The sequence below is a fragment of the Capra hircus genome, chromosome 2, assembly GCF_001704415.2.
Source record: "Capra hircus breed San Clemente chromosome 2, ASM170441v1, whole genome shotgun sequence".
Classification (NCBI taxonomy): domain Eukaryota; kingdom Metazoa; phylum Chordata; class Mammalia; order Artiodactyla; family Bovidae; genus Capra; species Capra hircus.
Window position 1 is genome coordinate 47,382,532 of NC_030809.1, and position 20,281 is coordinate 47,402,812.

The window sequence follows — 20,281 nt, forward strand, 5'->3', positions numbered from 1 at the left end:
TTATGACTCAAGTAACCCAATTTGGACAAATTTCTGAGTGTCTTTTCCTCTTCCTTAATCTTAGGAACCCTAGTTTTATTCAGGGCAATAAATGATACCCATCTAAAAGACTGTATTTCCCAGAAGCCATATGATTTCTGTATGGCCATATGGTTAACTCCTAGCCAATGAAATGAAGTGGCAGTGTTTTGTGTAACCTCTTGGAAAGCATCTTAAAAGACAGGTGATGTATACACTTTGCTCATTCTTTCCCCCTATTCTGCCACCTGGAATGTGGATGTGATGGTTGGAGTTCTACCAGCCATTGTGTGCTATGAGGACAGAGTCATACTCTAAGGAAAGCATGGTGACTAGAAAGAGACTAAATCTCTAAGGACTTTGTGGGGTTGGCATACTAGCCCAAAATATTCTGTCTCTGGACTTCTGTTATGTGTAAGAGAAAGCTGCTTCTATATTACTTATTTTTTTATATGACTTTAAAGTTTTCATTTAATGCAGTCAGAATTAATCCTAAATGGCCCACCAATATTTGCATAATGTACCCACATTGTGAGACTGAATGAACAAGATTAATACTTTCATAAAGTTGTATTTTATCTAAGCATTAAAATTATCATTTTGAAACGATAAGCAATATATAATGAGATTGACATTATATTAACTCTTAGCTGACCAATTTTGATTTAATCTAAGGGGTATTTTAATTCACCTTGGCAGATCTCATCAAATGAAGAGAATTGAATTCAGGTGTTGGTGGCTTTTTCTCATTTAAAACTGGTCTAAGACATCTGAAATCATTGGTGCACAGTAACAGAGAGAGTACCTCGCCTTATGGGTCCTATAGCAGCATATCACTGATTCTCAGTTTATATCATCAAAACATCTGGGATGTCTCTCTATCTCTTGAGCCTCCTGATCTCTCTTATGTAACAGTGTGTGCTGATGGCTTTACAGTAGCCCTCCCTGGGGCTAAAACAAGAGTAGATCCTCAAAGACAATGGTAATTGTTATTGCTTCTCACCAAGTACTTCTCACACTCTTCCTTCCAGCCATGTGATAGAGTTGTACTTCCTGGCTCTCTGTGGTTGAGTATGTCTGAATTCTGGCCAGTGAATTGTATCACTTCCAAGTCTGGCATATACTGCTCATGTGAGACCCTTCGCAGTTGTATTTTTCACTCGCCATAGTATCAGGTAGTGGCTGCCCATCAGCTGTGTCAAGGAGGACAGGTAATGCCAACCGCTGAGCAGTGTCCCCAAGTGTCTCTTGTTGCACATGTAGTTTGAACAAGAAATATACCCTTGTTGTTTCAATCCACTGAGATCTGAAGATTGTTTCTGCAGCATAATCTATATTCTGATTAATGCATTACACCATCCAGAAAAAGATTCTGAGGATGGCAGTAATCACAGAGGAACTGAATGATATTATCTATGGTTCCAGCCATCAGAGAAGACATATGAGCAACAGTTCCTCTGAGTTGATTCATACATTTAACCCTTTTAACAAGTTCAAAAAACTTTTTTGTTGAGAAGTTGCCTTAACATATCTAGCTACAAAAATCCATCAAACCCAAGCAATCCCAAAGAAAGGCAGTGCCAAAGAATGCTCAAACTACTGCACAATTGCACTCATCTCACATGCAAGTAAAGTAATGCTCAAAATTCTCCAAGCTAGGCTTCAGCAGTACGTGAACCGTGAACTTCCAAAGGTTCAGGCTGGTTTTAGAAAAGGCAGAGGAACCAGAGATCAAATTGCTAACATCTGCTGGATTGCTGAAAAAGCAAGAAAGTTCCAGAAAAACATCTATTTCTGCTTTATTGACTATGCCAAAACCTTTGACTGTGTGGATCACAATAAACTGTGGAAAATTGTGAAAGAGGTGGGAATACCAGACCACCTGACCTGCCTCATGAGAAACCTGTATGCAGGTCAGGAAGCAACAGTTAGAACTGGACATGAAACAACAGACTGGTTCCAAATAGGAAAAGGAGTATGTCAAGGCTGTATCGGAGAAGGCAATGGCAACCCACTCCAGTACTCTTGCCTGGAAAATCCCATGGATGGAGATGCCTGGTAGGCTGCAGTCCATGGGGTCACAAAGAGTCTGACATGACTGAGTGACTTCACTTTCATTTATCAGTTTCATGCATTGGAGAAGGAAACGGCAACCCACTTCAGTGTTCTTGCCTGGATAATCCCAGGGATGGCGGAGCCTGGTGGGCTGCCGTCTATGGGGTTGCACAGAGTCAGACACGACTGAAGTGACTTAGCAGCAGCAGCAGCAGCAGCAAGGCTGTATATTGTCACCCTGCTTATTTAGCTTACATGCAGAGTACATCATGAGAAACGCTGGGCTGGATGAAGCACAGGCTGGAATTAAGATTGCCTGGAGAAATTTCAATAACCTCAGATATGTAGATAATAACATCCTTATGGCAGAAAGTGAAGAAAAACTAAAGAGTCTCTTGATAAAAGTGAAAGAGGAGAGTGAGAAATTTGGCTTAAAGCTCAACATTCATAAAACTTAAGATCATGGCATCTGGTCCCATCACTTCATGGCAAATAGATGGGGAAACAGTGGCTGACTTTATTTTTTGGGGTTCCAAAATCACAGCAGGTGGTGACTGCAGCCATGAAATTAAAAGAGGCTTACTCCTTGGAAGGAAAGTTATGACCAACCTAGACAGCATATTGAAAAGCAGAGACATTACTTTGCCAAGAAAGGTCCGTCTAGTCAAGGCTATGTTTTTTCCAGTATTCATGTATGGATGTGAGAGTTGGACTATAAAGAAAGCTGAGCACCGAAGAATTGATGCTTTTGAACTGTGCTGTTGGAGAAGACTTTTGAGAGTCCCCTGGACTGCAAGGAGATCCAACCAGTCCATCCTAAAAGAGATCAGTGCTGGGTGTTCACTGGAAGGACTGATGTTTAAGCTGAAACTCCAATACTTTGGCCACCTGCTGCGAAAAGCTGACTCATTTGAAAAGCCCCTGATGCTGGGAAAGGTTGAAGGTAGGAGGAGAAGGGGACGACAGAGGATGAGATGGTTGATGGCATCACCAACTCGATGGACATGAGTTTGGGTAGACTCTGGGAGTTGGTGATGGACAGGGAGGCCTGGCATGCTGCGGTCCATGGAGTCAAAAAGAGTCAGACACAACTGAGTGACTGAACTGAACTGAACTGAACCCGAGCAATGCTATTTTTCAGTGACTTCAGGCCCTATCAAACTTACTGCAAGTTCTGCATTTACATTCCCCACATAACTGGCTCCACCGTGTGGTGTTCAGAAGAAATAACATTATAGGACTGTAAAAGCAAAGTCACGTATCCAATAATACCATATATGCCTTGAGTGGGGACTGCACATGATAAAAAAAATTACATCTAGCTTACTAGGGCATTAAACCAAAAGTAAGAGGGAAAATGTTTCTGTCTCATGAACCCGGAAATGCAGTAGTAGGGAGTAAGGCTTAATCATTTGTTATTCAATTATGTAAATAATATTTGCTGAGCTCTACTATGTACCATAATTTATTTATGGGCACCGGGGATATAGCGGTGGACAAGATAGAAGTTACTGCCTTAGTTGGAAAGGCAGACAATGGAACAAGTCAACAAAGTAATATTTACCACAATGTTGGATGTGATAAGTGCTATAAACTAAAGTAAATCTGAGTTAGGGCATAGAAAGTGATGCTGAGGGGTTCTTTTAAATAAGGTTGACAGAAATAAAGACAAACAATTCACATTTAGCTCTCCCAAAGTTCATTTAGACCATTTCAGTCACTCAGTCGTGTCCGACTCTTTGTGACCCCATGGACTACAGCATGGCAGGCTTCCCTGTTCATCACCAACTCCCAGAGCTTACTTAAACTCATGTCCATCAAGTCGGTGATGCCATCCACCCATCTCATCCTCTGTCGTCCCCTTCTCCTCCTGCCCCCAATCCCTCCCAGCATCAGGGTCTTTTCCAATGAGTCAGTTCTTCTCATCAAGTGGCCAAAGTATTGGAGTTTCAGCTTTCAGCATCAGTCCTTCCAATGAATACTCAGGACTGATTTCCTTCAGGATTGACTGGTTGGATCTCTTTACAGTCCAAGGGATTCTCAAGAGTCTTCTCCAACATTACAGTTCAAAAGCATCAGTCCTTCAGCGCTCAGCTTTCTTTATAGCCCAACTCTCACATCCATACATGACCACTGGAAAAACCATAGCTTTGACTAGATGGACCTTTGTTGGCAACGTAATGTCTCTGCTTTTGAATATGCTATCTAGGTTGGTCATAGCTTTTCTTCCAAGGAGCAATCGTCTTTTAATTTCATGGCTGCTGTCACCATCTGCAGTGATTTTGGAGCCCCCCAAAATAAAGTCTGTCATCGTTTTCATTGTTTCCCCAACTATTTGCCACAAAAGGATCAGAGCAGATGCCATGATCTTAGTTTTCTGAATGTTGAATTTTAAGTCAACTTTTTCACTCTTTCACTTTCATCAAGAGGCTCTTTAGTTCTTCACTTTCTGCTATAAGGATGGTGTCATCTGCATATCTGAGGTTATTGATATTTCTCCTGGCAATCTTGATTCCAGCTTGTGCTTCTTCCAGCCCAGCGTTTCTCATGATGTACTCTGCATATAAGTTAAGCAGGGTGACAATATACAGCCTTGACATACTCCTTTTCCTACTTGGAACCAGTCTGTTGTTCCATGTCCAGTTCTAACTGTTGCTTCCTGACCTGCATACAGGTTTCTCAGGAGGCAGGTCAGGTGGTCTGGTATTCCCATCTCTTTCAGAATTTTCCAGTTTATTGTGATCCACACAGTCAATGGCTTTGGCACAGTCAATAAAGCAGATGTTTTTCTAGAACTGTCTTGCTTTTTTGATGATCCAACGGATGTTGGCAATTTAATCTCTGGTTCCTCTGCCTTTTCTAAAACCAGATTCAACATCTGGAAAGTTCACCGTTCATGTACTGTTGAAGCCTGGCTTGGAGAATTTTGAGCATTACTTTGCTAGCATATGAGATGAGTGCAATCGTGCAGTACTTTGAACATTCTTTGGCATTGCCTTTCTTTTGGATTGGAATGAAAGCTGACCTTTTCCAGTCCTGTGGCCACTGCTGTTTTCCAATATATATATTATATATGTGTTATATTATGAAGTACAATCACTTATAATATATATGATCACTTATAGACATAAGAATCTAAGTCTTTAGCCCTAATTCCAAGTTATAGAAATGACACTATAATAAATTAATCAAACACATTCGGGATATGGCATATGGTATATGTTTACAATCCTAGACTCCTCAAAATTGAAATGTCATAAAAAGGGTGATTTCCTAAAAATTTTAAATAGACTTAAAAGACATAATAACCAAATACAATGTGTGAATCTTGATTGACTCTCAGTTCAAAAAGATAATTTAAGACAATTGGTAGAATTTTGAATTTTGTTTTAAATATTAGATGATATGGAATTATTGCTAATGTTCCTATTTAGGGGGGAATGCATGCTGAAATATTTAAGAGTAAAGTGTTTGAAGTCTGAAATTTACTTTCAAATGGTTTAGATAAAAACTGTGTATGTGTGTGTGTAAAAGAGAGAAAAGGAAAAAGAGATGACAAAATGTTAACGTTTGATTAATCTAAGGCAAAAGTATATAGTTGTGTATCATAAACTCCTAGAGAAACCATAGGGGGTAATCTCCTTGACATTGGTCTTGGGAAAGATTTTTTTGGATTTGACACTAAAGCAAAGGCAACAAAAGCAAAAATTAAGTGGGACTACAACAAAAATTCTTCTGTGCAGTAAAGGAAACAATCACCAAAGTGCAACTTGTGGAATGGGAGAAAATATTTGTCAACCACACATCTGACAGGGGTTTAATATTCAAAATATACAGAATCCACACAGCTCAACACTGAAAACAAAACAAACCCAAATAACTCAATTTAAAACTGGGCAAAGGATCTGAATAGACATTTTTTTCAAGAAAAGATATATAAATGGCCAACATGTACTAGAAAAAGTGCTCAATGTCACTAATCAGGTAAACTCAAAAATAAAAGCCTGACACCTGTGAGGATGTTTATCACCAGAAAGTCAAAAGGTAAACAAACTGGTGAGAATGTGAAGAAAAGAGAACTCTTGTGTACTGCTGGTGGGAATATAAATTGGTACAGCCATTATGGAAAATAGAGGTTCCTCAAGAAATTAAAAATAGAACTAACATATGATGGAGCAATCCACCTCTGGATACATATATCCAAGGAAGATGAAAATGAAATCCTTATTCAAAATATCTGTACTTCCATGTTCATTGCAGCATTATTCACAGTAATAATCAAGATATGGAAATGAATTAAATGTCTGTTACTAGATGAATGAAGATATGGTGTATATATATGTGTGTAGTATATTTATATAATGGAATATTGTTCAGCCTTAAAAAGAGAAGGAAATCCTGTCATGTGCTACAACCTGAATAAATATTATGCTATGTGAAATAAGCCAAAGAAAGACAAATACTTCCTGATATCAGTGATATGTAGAATTCCATTACACCCACCCCGCTCCCCACCCCCAAACAAAAACACGTTGAACTCACTGGGAACAACTGGATTGTAGCATCTGAAAGGATAAAAGCTAGTAAGATCAAGACAAAAACCTTAGAATCCCTACCGTACAATCTTAAATGACCAAAATCTTTGATTAAACAACCCAACACAATAGGGATAGATCAGCTATATTCAATAACACCGACAGGAGAATTTACTGGGATAGCAGATCTGCCAATTTACTTCATCTGTATCTAACATAGTTTGTAACGAAAAATTTAAAGATTGCTCAGACCAAAAGTGACCCAGTGCATCCAGCCTTCCAAACATCTCCAAGAAGCCAGACACACAAGTAAAGCAATGTTGCATCAACTTGGCCTTCAGCTAAATATCCCCAACTAACTTCAGTCAACACTACATGGAGCAGACAAACCAAGCCAAACCCTGCCCAAGTGTATGAGTAAAGTAACTGCTGTTATTTTTAAGTGACTCAATTTTGGGTTTGTTAAATGGTAATAAATAACTTTTAGCATTACTTCAGTCAGCTTTGAGAGTGTCCTTGCATTCTGCCCCAAGAATGTTTCAGGCTACTCTTGTCTTCTGTATACAATTGGAAGTGCCCCCAACGCCTGGCTCCTTTTATTGAGAAAACATACACAAAGACCATAGTTTAAGTATCAAGATTTTTTTGAAGACATGAAACATTACAGTCACATTTTACTCCCTTCCTCCCCAGACAGTTGCCACTATCATGCATTTAGTGCCTTATTAATCTCTTGCATTTTAGAAAAGTTTTACAATTTATATTTTCATAAATAATAAGTAACACTGTACTTCATTGATTCTAAGTCAAACATTTTTAAAACCATTGGAGATGTATCTTACAACAGATAGTGCAACTGGCAAGTGATACTGTAACTGGTTGCATTTTTCTTTTTCAGTAATATGTGCCTTTAAAAATTATTTTATTTTGCATTGGGATATAGCTGATTAATAATTTTATGATTGTTTCAGGTGAATAGCAAAGGGACTCAGTCATACAAACACATGTATCCATTCTCCCACAAACTCCTCTCCCATCCAGGCTGCCAATTATGTGCCTTATTGATCTTATTTTCTATTTCACCTAACATTAAACATAGATAAGCTGCTTTATACTTTATAAAAATTTAATCATTTGAGTTTATTTTTCTGCAAATTACTCTTGCTAAATATTTTAGCAAGCTTTAAGTATAATTTGCATTAAAATAATTTACATATAAAATGTACCCATTTTAAGTCCACAGTTTGATGAGTCATGATAGCTGTATAAAGCTAATTTTCCATTATTGAGCTATAAGCATTATTTACATATTCCAAATACAGGCCCTCTGTCAAATAATATGTATTAAAAATAGTTTTCCCCAACCTGTGACTTGACTTTTCATTTCCTTGCTGCTGTCTTTCAAAGAGCAGTATTAATTTTAATTAATTTCAATTAATAATTTTCTTTCACAATTCACTGTCTAAAAAATATTTCTCTATCCCAAGACAGTAATTTATGTTTCTTTCCAGAATTTCTAGAGTATTAGCTTTTGTTAAATCTATGATCCATTTCACAATCCAAATTTTGTACTAAAATTATGTATCGTGTAAGGCAAAAGATGAGGTTACTTACTATTTGAATATATTTTTATTCTATGTTAAGACTCTTTTCTCATTAAACAACCATGGCGCCTTTGCTAAAATCAATTGTGCAATATGCATGGGTCCATTTTCAAACTCTATTCTGTCCACTAGCCCCTAACATTTCTTTTAAAACAGGTCTTCTGGCAACAAATTCTATCCTCTTTTCCTTGTCTGAAAGTCTTTTCTCACCTTTTCTGAAGGATATATTTCCTGAATATGGAATTCTAGGTCAACAGGTATATTTCTTTCTTTCAAAGATACCATGCCAAAGAAGTCAAATAAGCAAAGTGACAATAAAAAAAAACAAAAAAAACAAAGATACCATGCCAAGGCCTCTAACTAGCAGAGTTTAAGGAAAGAAATACAGTCACTCTCTGTATGGAATGTGGTTGTTTTTTCCTTCTCCAGCTGCTTTTCTAATTTTCTCTAGTTTTCAACACTTTGATTATGATGTACTTTAGTTTTCTTTATGTGTGTCCCTGATGGTTGAATTTCTTGGATCTCTGGGTTTATAATTTTCATAATTAGGAAAACTTTCAGACATTGTTGTTTACATTGTTTTTGTCTGCCTTATCCCATCTTCTAGGAGTCCAAATACAAGTATGTTAGACAGACTTGATGTTATTTCATAGGGGACTAGGGCACTGTTCTATTTCTCTTTTCTCTTTGTGCTTTAGTAAGGTTCACTGATTTTTAGTTCTGCAGTGACCCATCTGCTGTAATTCCATCTGTTCTTTCTCACCCAGCTAGTGAACAAAGAGGTAATCAAATAGCAGCAGTGATTTTTTAAAAATAAACCTTCCACATACTTGAATTATTGGTGTAAGTGTATTAACCACAAATAAAATATGTCAGGACTATGAATTTAGAAATGTGTAGTTTTTTCAATATTTTCTTTACTGCCTGTAAAATTAGTTTGTGTATATATACATATACATGTAACATGAGAAATGACACGGAATATGACACCAGTGATGGGCTGTTGTAATTTTTTTTACTTTGACTTTTACAGAAAGTGATGACAATCTATGGAAAATGCTTTATTGTATCATGCTTATTTACTACAAGGAACATTTTATAATAATACAAAAGTAATCCACAAACTTGATTAAGTGAAGATCAATTGATCTGAAAATTTTTTCTTCCTTAGTCTTTCACAGTAATTGCCAAAAGTTCAATAAGCTGATTTTTCCAAGAACAATTACTCTAATAACTTCGGGTGTTCAATCCGTGCAATGGTCCAGTCAGGCTTTACTCCTTGTGTAAACTCTCTCTGAAATCTAAGGAAACATTATAAACAATGTGTATCCTGTATCAGTTCAAACACTTCCTGGATCACTATGTAATTTGCAAGTACATAGTTGAGGCAGTTTTTAGCAAAAAGCTAACAGATAATGGTAAATAAAAATCAAAAGTTTAATCTACCAATTTGATCACAAATAATATCCCCCCAAAAATTAGAAGTGCATTCTCAACTGAGTATTTTTAATAGACAGATCTATATACACTCCAATACCTGCCAGTCCGTGAGAGAAACGTGTTATTCTGCTAAGTACTAGCTATAATATATGCCTAATATGAGGAGAAAAAAACTGGACTATGGTGATAAAACAGCACTTCCATGGAAGTTGGTTATGTGATTAGATTTACTCACAGCTGGCACTAAGTTCATTCTTGAAAATAGCAGTCTTTATGACCTGCCTGTGATCTTAGTAGGGACTATCAGAACAACCAAAGGTTAGTGTTGATTATAGTGTTCTAAATGATGTCTTTAAAAAGAGACAATTCAGTAGATTTAAATTAAATAAGTATTTAAATATATAGAATATTTTGGGCAATTAGAAATAAAGCAAAATTCCACATAGGAAAAAGAAATGAAAAAAAAAAAAGGCACATTTCCTTCAAGAAGTGAAAAAATGAAGATATAATTCTCTTTACCTTAGTGAAACAGGATACATTTTCTTTCTTAGGTCATTTGGGGGTTTTGTTCATTGTTTTAAAGCCAATTTGTATAACTTTGATGACATAAAAGTATTCTTTTAAACAGATATTAAAGTATATCTCCACTGACTCTCTTGAACTGTTCACTGTTCCGAATTTTATTCACACAATAATACACTATAGTGTCTCATTTAAATAGGTTGCTAACCTCCCATTAGACAGTACCTCCTTAAGGGCAGGAACCCTTCTGTGTCTAAACTCCCACCAGAGTACCTGGTAAAGAGGAGATGGTCAATAATTATCTAGTGAGTGGATGGTCCATGTGCCAATTACAGCATATTTTATTCTCCAAAGACGGTCATAACCACATTTCACATGCTCTTCTGCAATGTGACCTTGCTGCTGCCCCATGAAGAGGTGGAGTATCTCCATGTCTTTCACTGTGCAGATCCTGTGACTGTTTGGACCAGAAACGATGCAGAAGTGATGCTGTTCCAATCCTGGACATAGGCCTTTACTAGAGGGCTATGTCTAGCATCTTCTGTCTTTTGGAAGCCAACCACCATGTAAAACACGTGACTATCTTAACACCTCCACAAGCCCAAGCTACAAAGAGAGGCCTTGGAGAATGAGACATTATATGGAGAAGCCAAGGAGCATCCTGGTGCTGCCCTGTGAGTGAGGAAGCCCGTTGTGGAAATGAATCCCTGGCTCCTGCCATCCCAGTTGATAGCAGGTAAAGCAGAGAAAACCCCACAGCTGAGCCTTTCCAAAATTCCAGAGCAGTAGAAAAGCAGGCAAAATGAATGGCTGTTTGTTGTCACTGAGTTTTGGAATGGTTTGTAATGTAGCAATAGACAGCTGAAACACTGTTCAATTAAGTTCAGGAATATTACCACTTCCTAATTTCTGAACACTCCTGTTTCGTGGCCAGTGTGTCTTTGTAACTATCTCTCTTCACAGATACTTGTCAAATTTCAATTTTTTCTTCCTAAAGCTCCCTTTAGTTTTCATATCTGCATACTACCTTCCATTTCCTAAAGAGAGGAAACAATAAAATGTGATTAGACTTACTCATAGCTTGCACTAAGAAGTTGTTTAGTTTCCACGGTCTGATCCCCCAACTTAACCTGGAACACACGGGCTCCACTTATGGCTTCACTGGGGATGTTGGCACTGGTTAGATACCAAAAGCACATCAGGATGTTAACAAACTTCCTTCCTTAGAGAAAAAACATACACACATACAGATACAAATCACAATAATCTATCATCCTTATATCCAAAATGAAAGTAGCAATTGGCAGTAATTATAGTCATTACAGATCAAATTTTGTGCTCATTCTAACTTAAGGTACCTATATTGACACCTTTTATTTTTAGAAAATTCTCTTGGGGTTTACGATGTATTTGCTTCCCTCTCTGTAACACAGTCTAAGAGCTACTACTTTCTGAGCAGGCACTTATTTCCCAAGTGTACTATGTGGATTCTTTTCCATTTGTGGAATTTTCTAAAATTATGATAACAGGTATCTATTGTCAAGAAAAAAACCAGTAGAGGGAAAAACGCATTTTTTTGGTGCTAACTTAACCCCAACTGCCAGAAAGAAAAAACACTTCTACTCTAATTCACTTTATACGTCCAGTGATTATGAGAGCGTCCTGTGCAAAAACCAGGCAGTGACCATGATGCTAAGATGCAATTTGAAATACTAGGGAGAAGAAAATATTTATCATTAAAAGTACATTTCTGAATGTTTCAAATTAACATGTATGTGAAAATATTTTCACTATTCAAGAGTTCTCAAGCAGAATTGCATTGGCAACTGTGTGAGCAAAGGCTAGATTTCCTATATGCCTAGCACATAATACATATGTGTATATTTGTAGAAGGAATAAGTAAGTCACTGAGTTTTCAGGAATGCTACTGTGAAAACAGGACAAGGAAAAGAACAAGATAAACGCCACAGTTCCTTTCAATTATCTTCACTGTCTCCAAATAAATCCAATTGGGAGTTCTGAGTTAATGTTACTCTTAGAACAGTCTTTAGCTAACAGTATTTACTTTTTCTTTTACTTTTTACTTCTACTTAACATACAGCTGGACACTTAAAATACTGAATTGTTTCCTTTAAGTCAGGAAATCTGAAACACAAATATTTTCATTTTGACATAGGAGCACATTGTCTTGGGCAATTTTCATTAACAAGTGACAATGTTCTCTTCTATGAATTAAATAGCATTAGGGAAAAGTTCTTTATTATTAAAATTAATCTTTTTATTTTGTAATGGGGTATAGCTGATTAACAAACAATGTTATGACAGTTTCAGGTGAACAGCAAAGGGACTCACCTACACATATACATATATCCATTCTCCCCTAAACCCTCCTCCCATTCAGGCTGCCACATAACACTGAGTAGAGTTCCAGGTGCTATACAGTAGGACGTTGTTGGTTATCCCATTTTAAAAACAGCAATGTGTTCATGACCATCCCAAACTTCTAGATAGAAAGACATTCAAAACTATTACCACAAAAAAAACAAAAAACAAAAAACAAAACTATTACCATACCCCAAGCCTTCCAGAGCAAGGTCTTTAAAGAATGAATAAATTATTTTCTCTGTAGTTCTATAAATATCCACTTGTACCAACAAAATGCCACTATTCCATGATCTTTCACTAGTTTAGCTTACTGGACAACTGTGGGCCACTTAAAATTGACTATGCTCCAGGCTTACCTTTCTCATCATAGTAAATGGAGATGTCTCCTGTTGATGTGTACACAATTTCATCTATGTCAGCAGCAAGCGCATGTTTATGGTTGTCAGGTAGTGAAGTAACCTTTTCTTTCAATACACGTAGAGTCTAAGTATGGAAAAAGCAAACCAGAGTTCACTCGTATTGTCAAAAGCTTTTCAAGAAGCAGAGTGAATTCTTCATGGAATGTATTTTGTAAAACTATTTTTAAATTTACAGCCATACGTATTCACTTAAAGCAAGGCTGAGAGGCATCTGATTCTTCAGTTAGATAACTCCTAATTCTAAGAATTAGGAGAATTAAAAGACATCTATGCAAGAATTAAAAGATATCATATTCACTTATGCCTTAAGTAGCAAGTTATTCTATGCTTTTTAAGACCCCGAGTACTCCAAAGGCAAGATAGAGGGACTCTACTTTGGGTGACGGTACATGTTATTTTAAAGCATAAATAAGAACAATGCATATTACTCTAATGAAAGAAAATAATACACGTTAATATTTATTTTTTATAAGGAAAATTAAAGTATACTTTACCTCTTTCGCCACAAGTTCTTCCAATAGATCAAACTTACACTGTGACAGCAATCTGGACACATGAGCAAAAGCCTTAAAAAGAAAAGTGGGGGAAGGGAAGGGTGGTGATTATTATTTTAAGATACCATGCGAAATACCATACAATGTACAATCCTCATACTTCAATGGCTAAGTATAACAAAGACTATTTTATGATAAAGGCAATAAACATTGTCAACACTAAGATATTGATGGTTAGGCATGACTCCTTCAAAGTTGGTTGACTTTTCTTATATGGCCTTTCCACACGCACAGTAGTAAGTGGGCAGATTGCTAACGATGTATCCACCCCAAGGACCTGAGAAAAGATAGTGTGTGGTGTACATACTAGGTTCTCAATAAAAAAATCTTCTATATAGTTCCTTTTAAAATAACGATGAAGTAATCAGCCATCCTGACTGTCATTTGATCCTCCTCTGAATCCTGAATACATAGTAGCACAACCTAAGTCTGTACCTAAGTACTAAGCAGTACAATCTAAGTACTGGGACTCTGGAGATCTGGGCTGCAGTTGAACCTCAATGAAGTAGAATAGTGAAAGTGAAAGTGTTAGCCGCTCAGTCCTATCCAACTCTTTGTGATTTCATGGACTGTTGACCGCCAGGCTCCTCTGTCTGTAGAATTCTCCAGGCAAGAATACTGGAGTGGACTGCCATTCCTTTCTCCAGGGGATCATCCTGACTAAGGGATTGAATGTGGGTCTCCCGCATTGTGGGCAGATTCTTTACAGTTTGAGCTAACTCTTCAGACAGGTCTAAGACAGATATGGCATTGGTAAAGTGGGAGAAAAGATGATGACTTTGCACAATCTAATGGAGTAGACCTCAACTTTGAAGTACAAGATCCCACTTTAAAGTGGGAGACAGTCAACTGCAATCCTCCGCACTACCAGCAATGAGGAATGGAGCTGTGCATTAAGACTCTACCTGTTTTCAAGGAGCTTCCTGTCTACCTGAGGAGAGAGCCGAAAAAATGGACAAATCCAAGAATTATGATAGGAATAAGAACAAGATGATTTTGGGAGAATACAGGTGAGAACTTACACTATCCGGGCGGACAATAAGGGGGCTTCCTAAAGGAAGAACCATCTAAGAAGAAATCTGAAGAACTAGCGAGAGAAAGAGGATGCAAAGGTGTGTCAGACAGACAACTCTCATAATTGTTACGGGCTGGATTGGGTTTTCCAAATTCATACACTGAAGCCCTAACTCCCAGTACCTCAGAAGGTAACTATATTTGGAGACAGGGCTTTTAAAGAGGTGATAACATCAAATGAGGGTGGGCCCTAGTCCAATTTGACTGGTGCGCTTACAAGAGGAAATATGGACACACATGGAGATACCAGGGCCACACGAGCACAGAGGGGAAAAAAACACGCACGGACACAGAAAGAAAATGATCATCTACAAGCAAAGGACAGAAGCCAAACTCGCCAACACCTTGTTCTTGGACTTTCAGCTTCCAGAAATGCAAGAAAATAGTTTTATGGTTTAAGCAACCCAGAATGAGGTATTTTGTTATGGCAGCCCTAACAACAATGGTCAGGAAAGAACAGTTAGAACTGGACATGGAAAAACAGACTGTTTCCAAATAGGAAAAGGAACACGTCAAGGCTGTATACTGTCACCCTGCTTATTCAACTTACATGCAGAGTACATCATCTGAAATGCTGGGCCGGATGAAGCACAAGCTGGAGTTAAGACTGCCCAGAGAAATTTCAATAGCCTCAGATATGCAGATGACACTACCCTTATAGCAGAAAGTGAAGAAGAACTAAAGAGCCTCTCAATGAAAGTGAAGGAGGAGAGTGAAAAAGTTAAAATTCAACATTCAGAAAACTAAGATCATGGCAACTGGTCCCATCACTTCATGGCAAACAGATGGGGAAACAATGAAAACAGTGAGACTTTACTTTGGGGAGGCTCCAAAATCACTGCAGATGGTGACTGCAGCCATGAAATTAAAAGGCTTGCTCCTCAGAAATAAAGTTATGATCAACTTAGACAGCACATTAAAAAGCAGAGACATTCCTTTGTCAACAAAGGTCCATCTAGTCAAAGCTATGGTTTTTCCACTAGTCATGTATGGATGTGAGAGTTGGACTATAAAGAAAGCTGAGCACCAAAGAACTGATGCTTGTGAACTGCGGTGTTGGAGAAGTCTCTTGAGAGTCCCTTGGACTGCAAGGAGATCCAACCAGTCCATCCTAAAGGACATAAGTCCTAGGTGTTCATTGGAAGGACTGATGCTGAAGCTGAAACTCCAATACTTTGGTCACCTCATGCAAAGAGTTGATCATTGGAAAAGACCCTGATGCTAGGAGGGATTGAGGACAGGAGAAGGGGATGACAGAGTATGAGATGGCTGGATGGCATCACTGAATTGATGGACATGAGTTTGAGTGAACTCTGGGAGTTGGTGATGGACAGCGAGGCCTGGCGTGTTGTGATTCATGGGGTCACAAAGAGTCGGACACGAGTGAGTGACTGAACTGAACTGAACAGACATCACAATCATGTTGAAATCCAGCCACGATACTCTAGTTTCTGTGGCCAATGATCAAACCTGAGCAAATTATCCTGTAAGGTAATACTGTCCCATTAGGAGGCTGCCCTGATAAAGATATAAGATTAAGATATAAAGATAAAGATATAAGATGTAAGATTTCTTAACCTAACAAGGGGCTTTCCTGCTGGCTTAGTGGTAAAGAATCCACCTGTAATGCAGGAGCCACAAGAGGTACGGGTTTGATCCCTGGGTTGGGAAGATTCCTGGAGTAGGGCATGGCAACCCACTCCAGTAATCTTGCCTGTAGAATCCCCATGGACAGAGAAGCCTGGAGAGTTACAGTTCATAGGGTCACAAAGAGTCAAACACAACTGAAGTGACTTAGCACGCATACACGCAACAACAACAGGCTTGTGGGAAATAGTTTTTTCTTTCATAGAAAAGGCCAAAATATATAAAGATATTAGAAAACAAACAGTAAGCGGTTAATGTGGTTTGATGGCAGTAACAGGGATATCATATGTACTTATCAATGGAAGTAAAGTTTGTGGGGCTAATAAAGCTGTTTAAGGACTGTCTATCATTGGACCACCTATTCCTCTGGCTCTCATGATGAATAAAAGCTTGCCTCAGTACAGTTCAGTTCAGTCGCTCAGTCGCGTCTGACTCTCTGCGACCCCATGAATCGCAGCACGCCAGGCCTCCCTGTCCATCACCAACTCCCAGAGTTCACTCAGACTCACGTCCGTCGAGTCAGTGATGCCATCCAGTCATCTCATCCTCTGTCATCCCCTTCTCCTCCTGCCCCCAACCCCTCCCAGCATCAGGGTCTTTTCCAATGAGTCAAATCTTCGCATGAGGTGGCCAAAGTACTGGAGTTTCAGCTTTAGCATCATTCCTTCCAAAGAACACCCAGGACTGATCTTTAGAATGGACTGGTTGGATCTCCTTGCAGTCCAAGGGTCTCTCAAGAGTCTTCTCCAACACTACAGTTCAAAAGCATCAATTCTTCGGCACTTAGCCTTCTTCACAGTCCAACTCTCACATCCATACATGACCACTGGAAAAACCATAGCCTTGACTAGACGGACCTTAGTCGGCTAAGTAATGTCTCTGCTTTTCAATATGCTATCTAGGTTGGTCATAACTTTTCTTCCAAGGAGTAAGCATCCTTTAATTTCATGGCTGAATGAATCACCATCTGCAGTGATTTTGGAGCCCCAAAAAATAGAGTCTGACACTGTTTCTACTGTTTCCCCATCTATTTCCCATGAAGTGATGGGACCAGAGACCATGATCTTCATTTTCTGAATGTTGAGCTTTAAGCCAACTTTTTCGCTCTCCACTTTCACTTTCATCAAGAGGCTTTTTAGTTCCACTTCACTTTCTGCCATAAGGATGGTATCAACTGCATATCTGAGGTTATTGATATTTCTCCTGACAATCTTGATTCCAGCTTGTGTTTCTTCCAGTCCAGTATTCTTCATGATGTACTCTGCATATCAGTTAAATAAGCAGGGTGACAATATACAGCCTTGACGTACTCCTTTTCCTATTTGGAACCAGTCTGTTGTTCCATGTCCAGTTCTGTTGCTTCCTGACCTGCATATAGATTTCTCAAGAGGCAGGTCAGGTTGTCTGGTATTCCCATCTCTCTCAGAATTTTCCAGTTTATTGTGATCCACACAGTCAAAGGCTTTGGCATAGTCAACAAAGCAGAAATAGATGTTTTTCTGGAACTCTCTTGCTTTTTCAATGATCCAGCGGAGGTTGGCAATTTGATCTCTGGTTCCTCTGCCTTTTCTAAAACCAGCTTGAACATCAGGAAGTTCACGGTTCATGTACTGCTGAAGCCTGGCTTGGAGAATTTTGAGCATTACTTTACTAGTATGTGAGATGAGTGCAATTGTGCGGTAGTTAGATTGGTTTAAAATAAGCTACAGGCTCTACTGTATAACACAGGGAATATAGCCAATACTTTTAACTATAAATGGAGTGTAATCTTTAAAACTTGTGAATCACTACACAAGTAACAGTATTATAATCATACTTTGAGGAAAAAACTTTAAATTATAAAAGGTTTTTAAAAAGCTTGCCTCGGTTATACTCAACCATGTCAATTTCTAGTAACTCTGGAGAACCAAGAATGCTTGTAGAATGGGTCACAGAACAATGTACCTGAGCAGTTGCTAGCTATGCATTCTTGAGTTAATAATTTGACCTTTTTAGACTTGATTTTTATCATCTGTAAAAGGGAATTAGACTAGAATAATAAGCATGAATGTGTCTTTCATGTTCCATGACTGAAAAAGAAAAATGTTAATGAACATGATCTAACTGACAGCTTGATATTCACATCCAAGATAATATTCTATAGTTGGGAGGTTAAAGGGCAAGTTGAGCTCATGAGAGTAGAGAATCTAGCCAATGTTTATGCACCAGATTATTCCCAAGCCCTAGAATTACATCTATGCAAAAGAAGGAAGAGTTGCCTTATGAGATCTAGGTAGGAAGAGTTTTCAGCCATGTCCTTTTAAACTGTAGGTGTTAAAAACTGGTTTGTTTGTTCTGAAAGGTTATGTTAAGCAACCACTGGTTTAATGGAATCTCTAAATATTTGCCATGGATGACCTAACATTGTTTTTGGAAATCAGAATGGCTAAACGCACAAAAATTGACTTAGATGAGGCAAGACTGCATACAGACTGGCTGATGAATGGGTACAATACTACTTAATAGCAAGGATGGGGGCTAAAATAGCTCACAGCTGGAGGACCTTCAGGATCAAAGAGTGACTAAAAAGTGTTCCATGCTACTTTGTGGTCAAAGGAAGTAGGGAGTTGGGCTTGATTCCTGTCCTGTCCATGGGGGGATGACTTCCATTCCTTATTGACACATAAATGAGCAGGAGGTAGACAAGCTCACAAGTCATCTGCAGGAATCCTGAAGGACAGTAGCATCATGGTCATTTACCTCTGCACAAACAAAAGATTTTGAGAACTGACAGGAACTGAGGTTTATCCCTTATAATGCTATTAACTATGCTTGCTCTTTGCTTTTAAATTTTTTTGTAAAAACACAGATTAGTCAAGAATTGACTCAGGGAAGCAAAAAGCACGAATTATTATTGATACTGATTATATAAAGTTGAAACATTCAATTTATAACTGACAGATCACATAAATAAGTATAAATGGCTGTTTATATAAATAAACTGAAAAAAAAAAACTAGAAGTAAATATATCAATGCCAGCATATAATCAGTATCGTCTTTTTCATTCTGCAGAAAAATCACATTTCAGAAGAAATAAAGCCATGGAGCTTTTAACTGACAAAAATAGGCTTTGAATCCATTTCTATCTGATTCAAAACCTGCAGAGGGCAGAAAAAGTAATTAAGGGACTTCAAATTGGTGTCTCCATCAATCCCCTATCCCTCGGAGACCGTGCAAACAGAAGCAGCAGCTTAATTTACAGCAAGTGGCCGGAGGGCTCTGTATTTGAGTCACTACCCACATTTGATCATTTGAGACCCAGTTAAAACCTCATCGCTAAACACGTTTGCGTATCTCAACTGCTGAATTCATGAGAGGTGGATAGGTTACTCCTAGAGAAATAAACCAACCTGCTTCGCTCCTTCTGAGAACTCTGTGATGCTGAACTCTTGGTCGAAATAGGCCCAGATAAGGAAGGAGTAAATTCGAGTCCGAACCCAGTTGATGGGGTTGGAGAACCCCAGAATGATCATTTTGGTTTTCTGACGCTGCTGGGGTTGCTCCTCGGTGCTGTAGGTTCGCCGGGGGCAAGAAGGGAAAGTGGGGAGGGTTGCGGCGACTTCCAGGGGGCTGAGCAAGGGACGCTGAGGATCCCGAGCAGACAGGGCCAAGGCCGCGGAGGCCCAAGAGACTCGAGGAAATGGGGCTGCTCCTGAGCCGAAGCGGCGGCGGCAGAAGCAGCAAAGTCCAGACAATGGGCGCTTCATCTCGGCTGAACCGAGAGTCCGGAGCCGGGCAGCGCAGCCCGGTAGAGGCCGAGAAAGTAGCAAGCGGGGTAAAAGACGGACGGCCAGCGCCATCTTTGTGACCTTTCACCCCTGTGCTTGCCTGTGCATCTTGGAAAGTAAGTCGTGTGAAACCACCCCAGCGAGGTTCGGAGAAAGAGACTTTGAGAGTCGAGCTGGCCTGTTGCTGCCACCTCTGGTGAATTCGCCCCTTCTCTGCTCTCCATCATAAGCCTGTCGGCCCCGAGCCCCACTTTAGGAAC

General features: G+C 38.8%; 1 protein-coding gene across 1 annotated transcript; it reads right to left on the bottom strand.

Annotated features, from left to right (window-relative positions):
* Positions 7,235–20,240, bottom strand: C2H2orf47 (chromosome 2 C2orf47 homolog). The gene is made up of 5 exons (XM_005676331.3): positions 19,644–20,240; positions 13,473–13,544; positions 12,916–13,042; positions 11,249–11,396; positions 7,235–9,513 (listed from the first exon to the last, which is right to left on the bottom strand). Exons 1-5 carry the CDS (start codon positions 20,091–20,093, stop codon positions 9,435–9,437), a joined length of 876 nt encoding a protein of 291 aa, XP_005676388.1. The 5' UTR covers positions 20,094–20,240; the 3' UTR covers positions 7,235–9,434.

Excerpts from the sequence above, each read along its gene's own strand:
- C2H2orf47 (XM_005676331.3), bottom strand. The coding sequence starts at position 20,093 with ATGGCGCTGGCCGTCCGTCTTTTACCCCGCTTGCTACTTTCTCGGCCT. Across the intron at positions 13,545-19,643 it reads TCTCAGAAGGAGCGAAGCAG|GCTTTTGCTCATGTGTCCAG; the intron begins GTTGGTTTATTT and ends TTTCTTTTTAAG. Across the intron at positions 13,043-13,472 it reads AAGAACTTGTGGCGAAAGAG|ACTCTACGTGTATTGAAAGA; the intron begins GTAAAGTATACT and ends TTCCATACTTAG.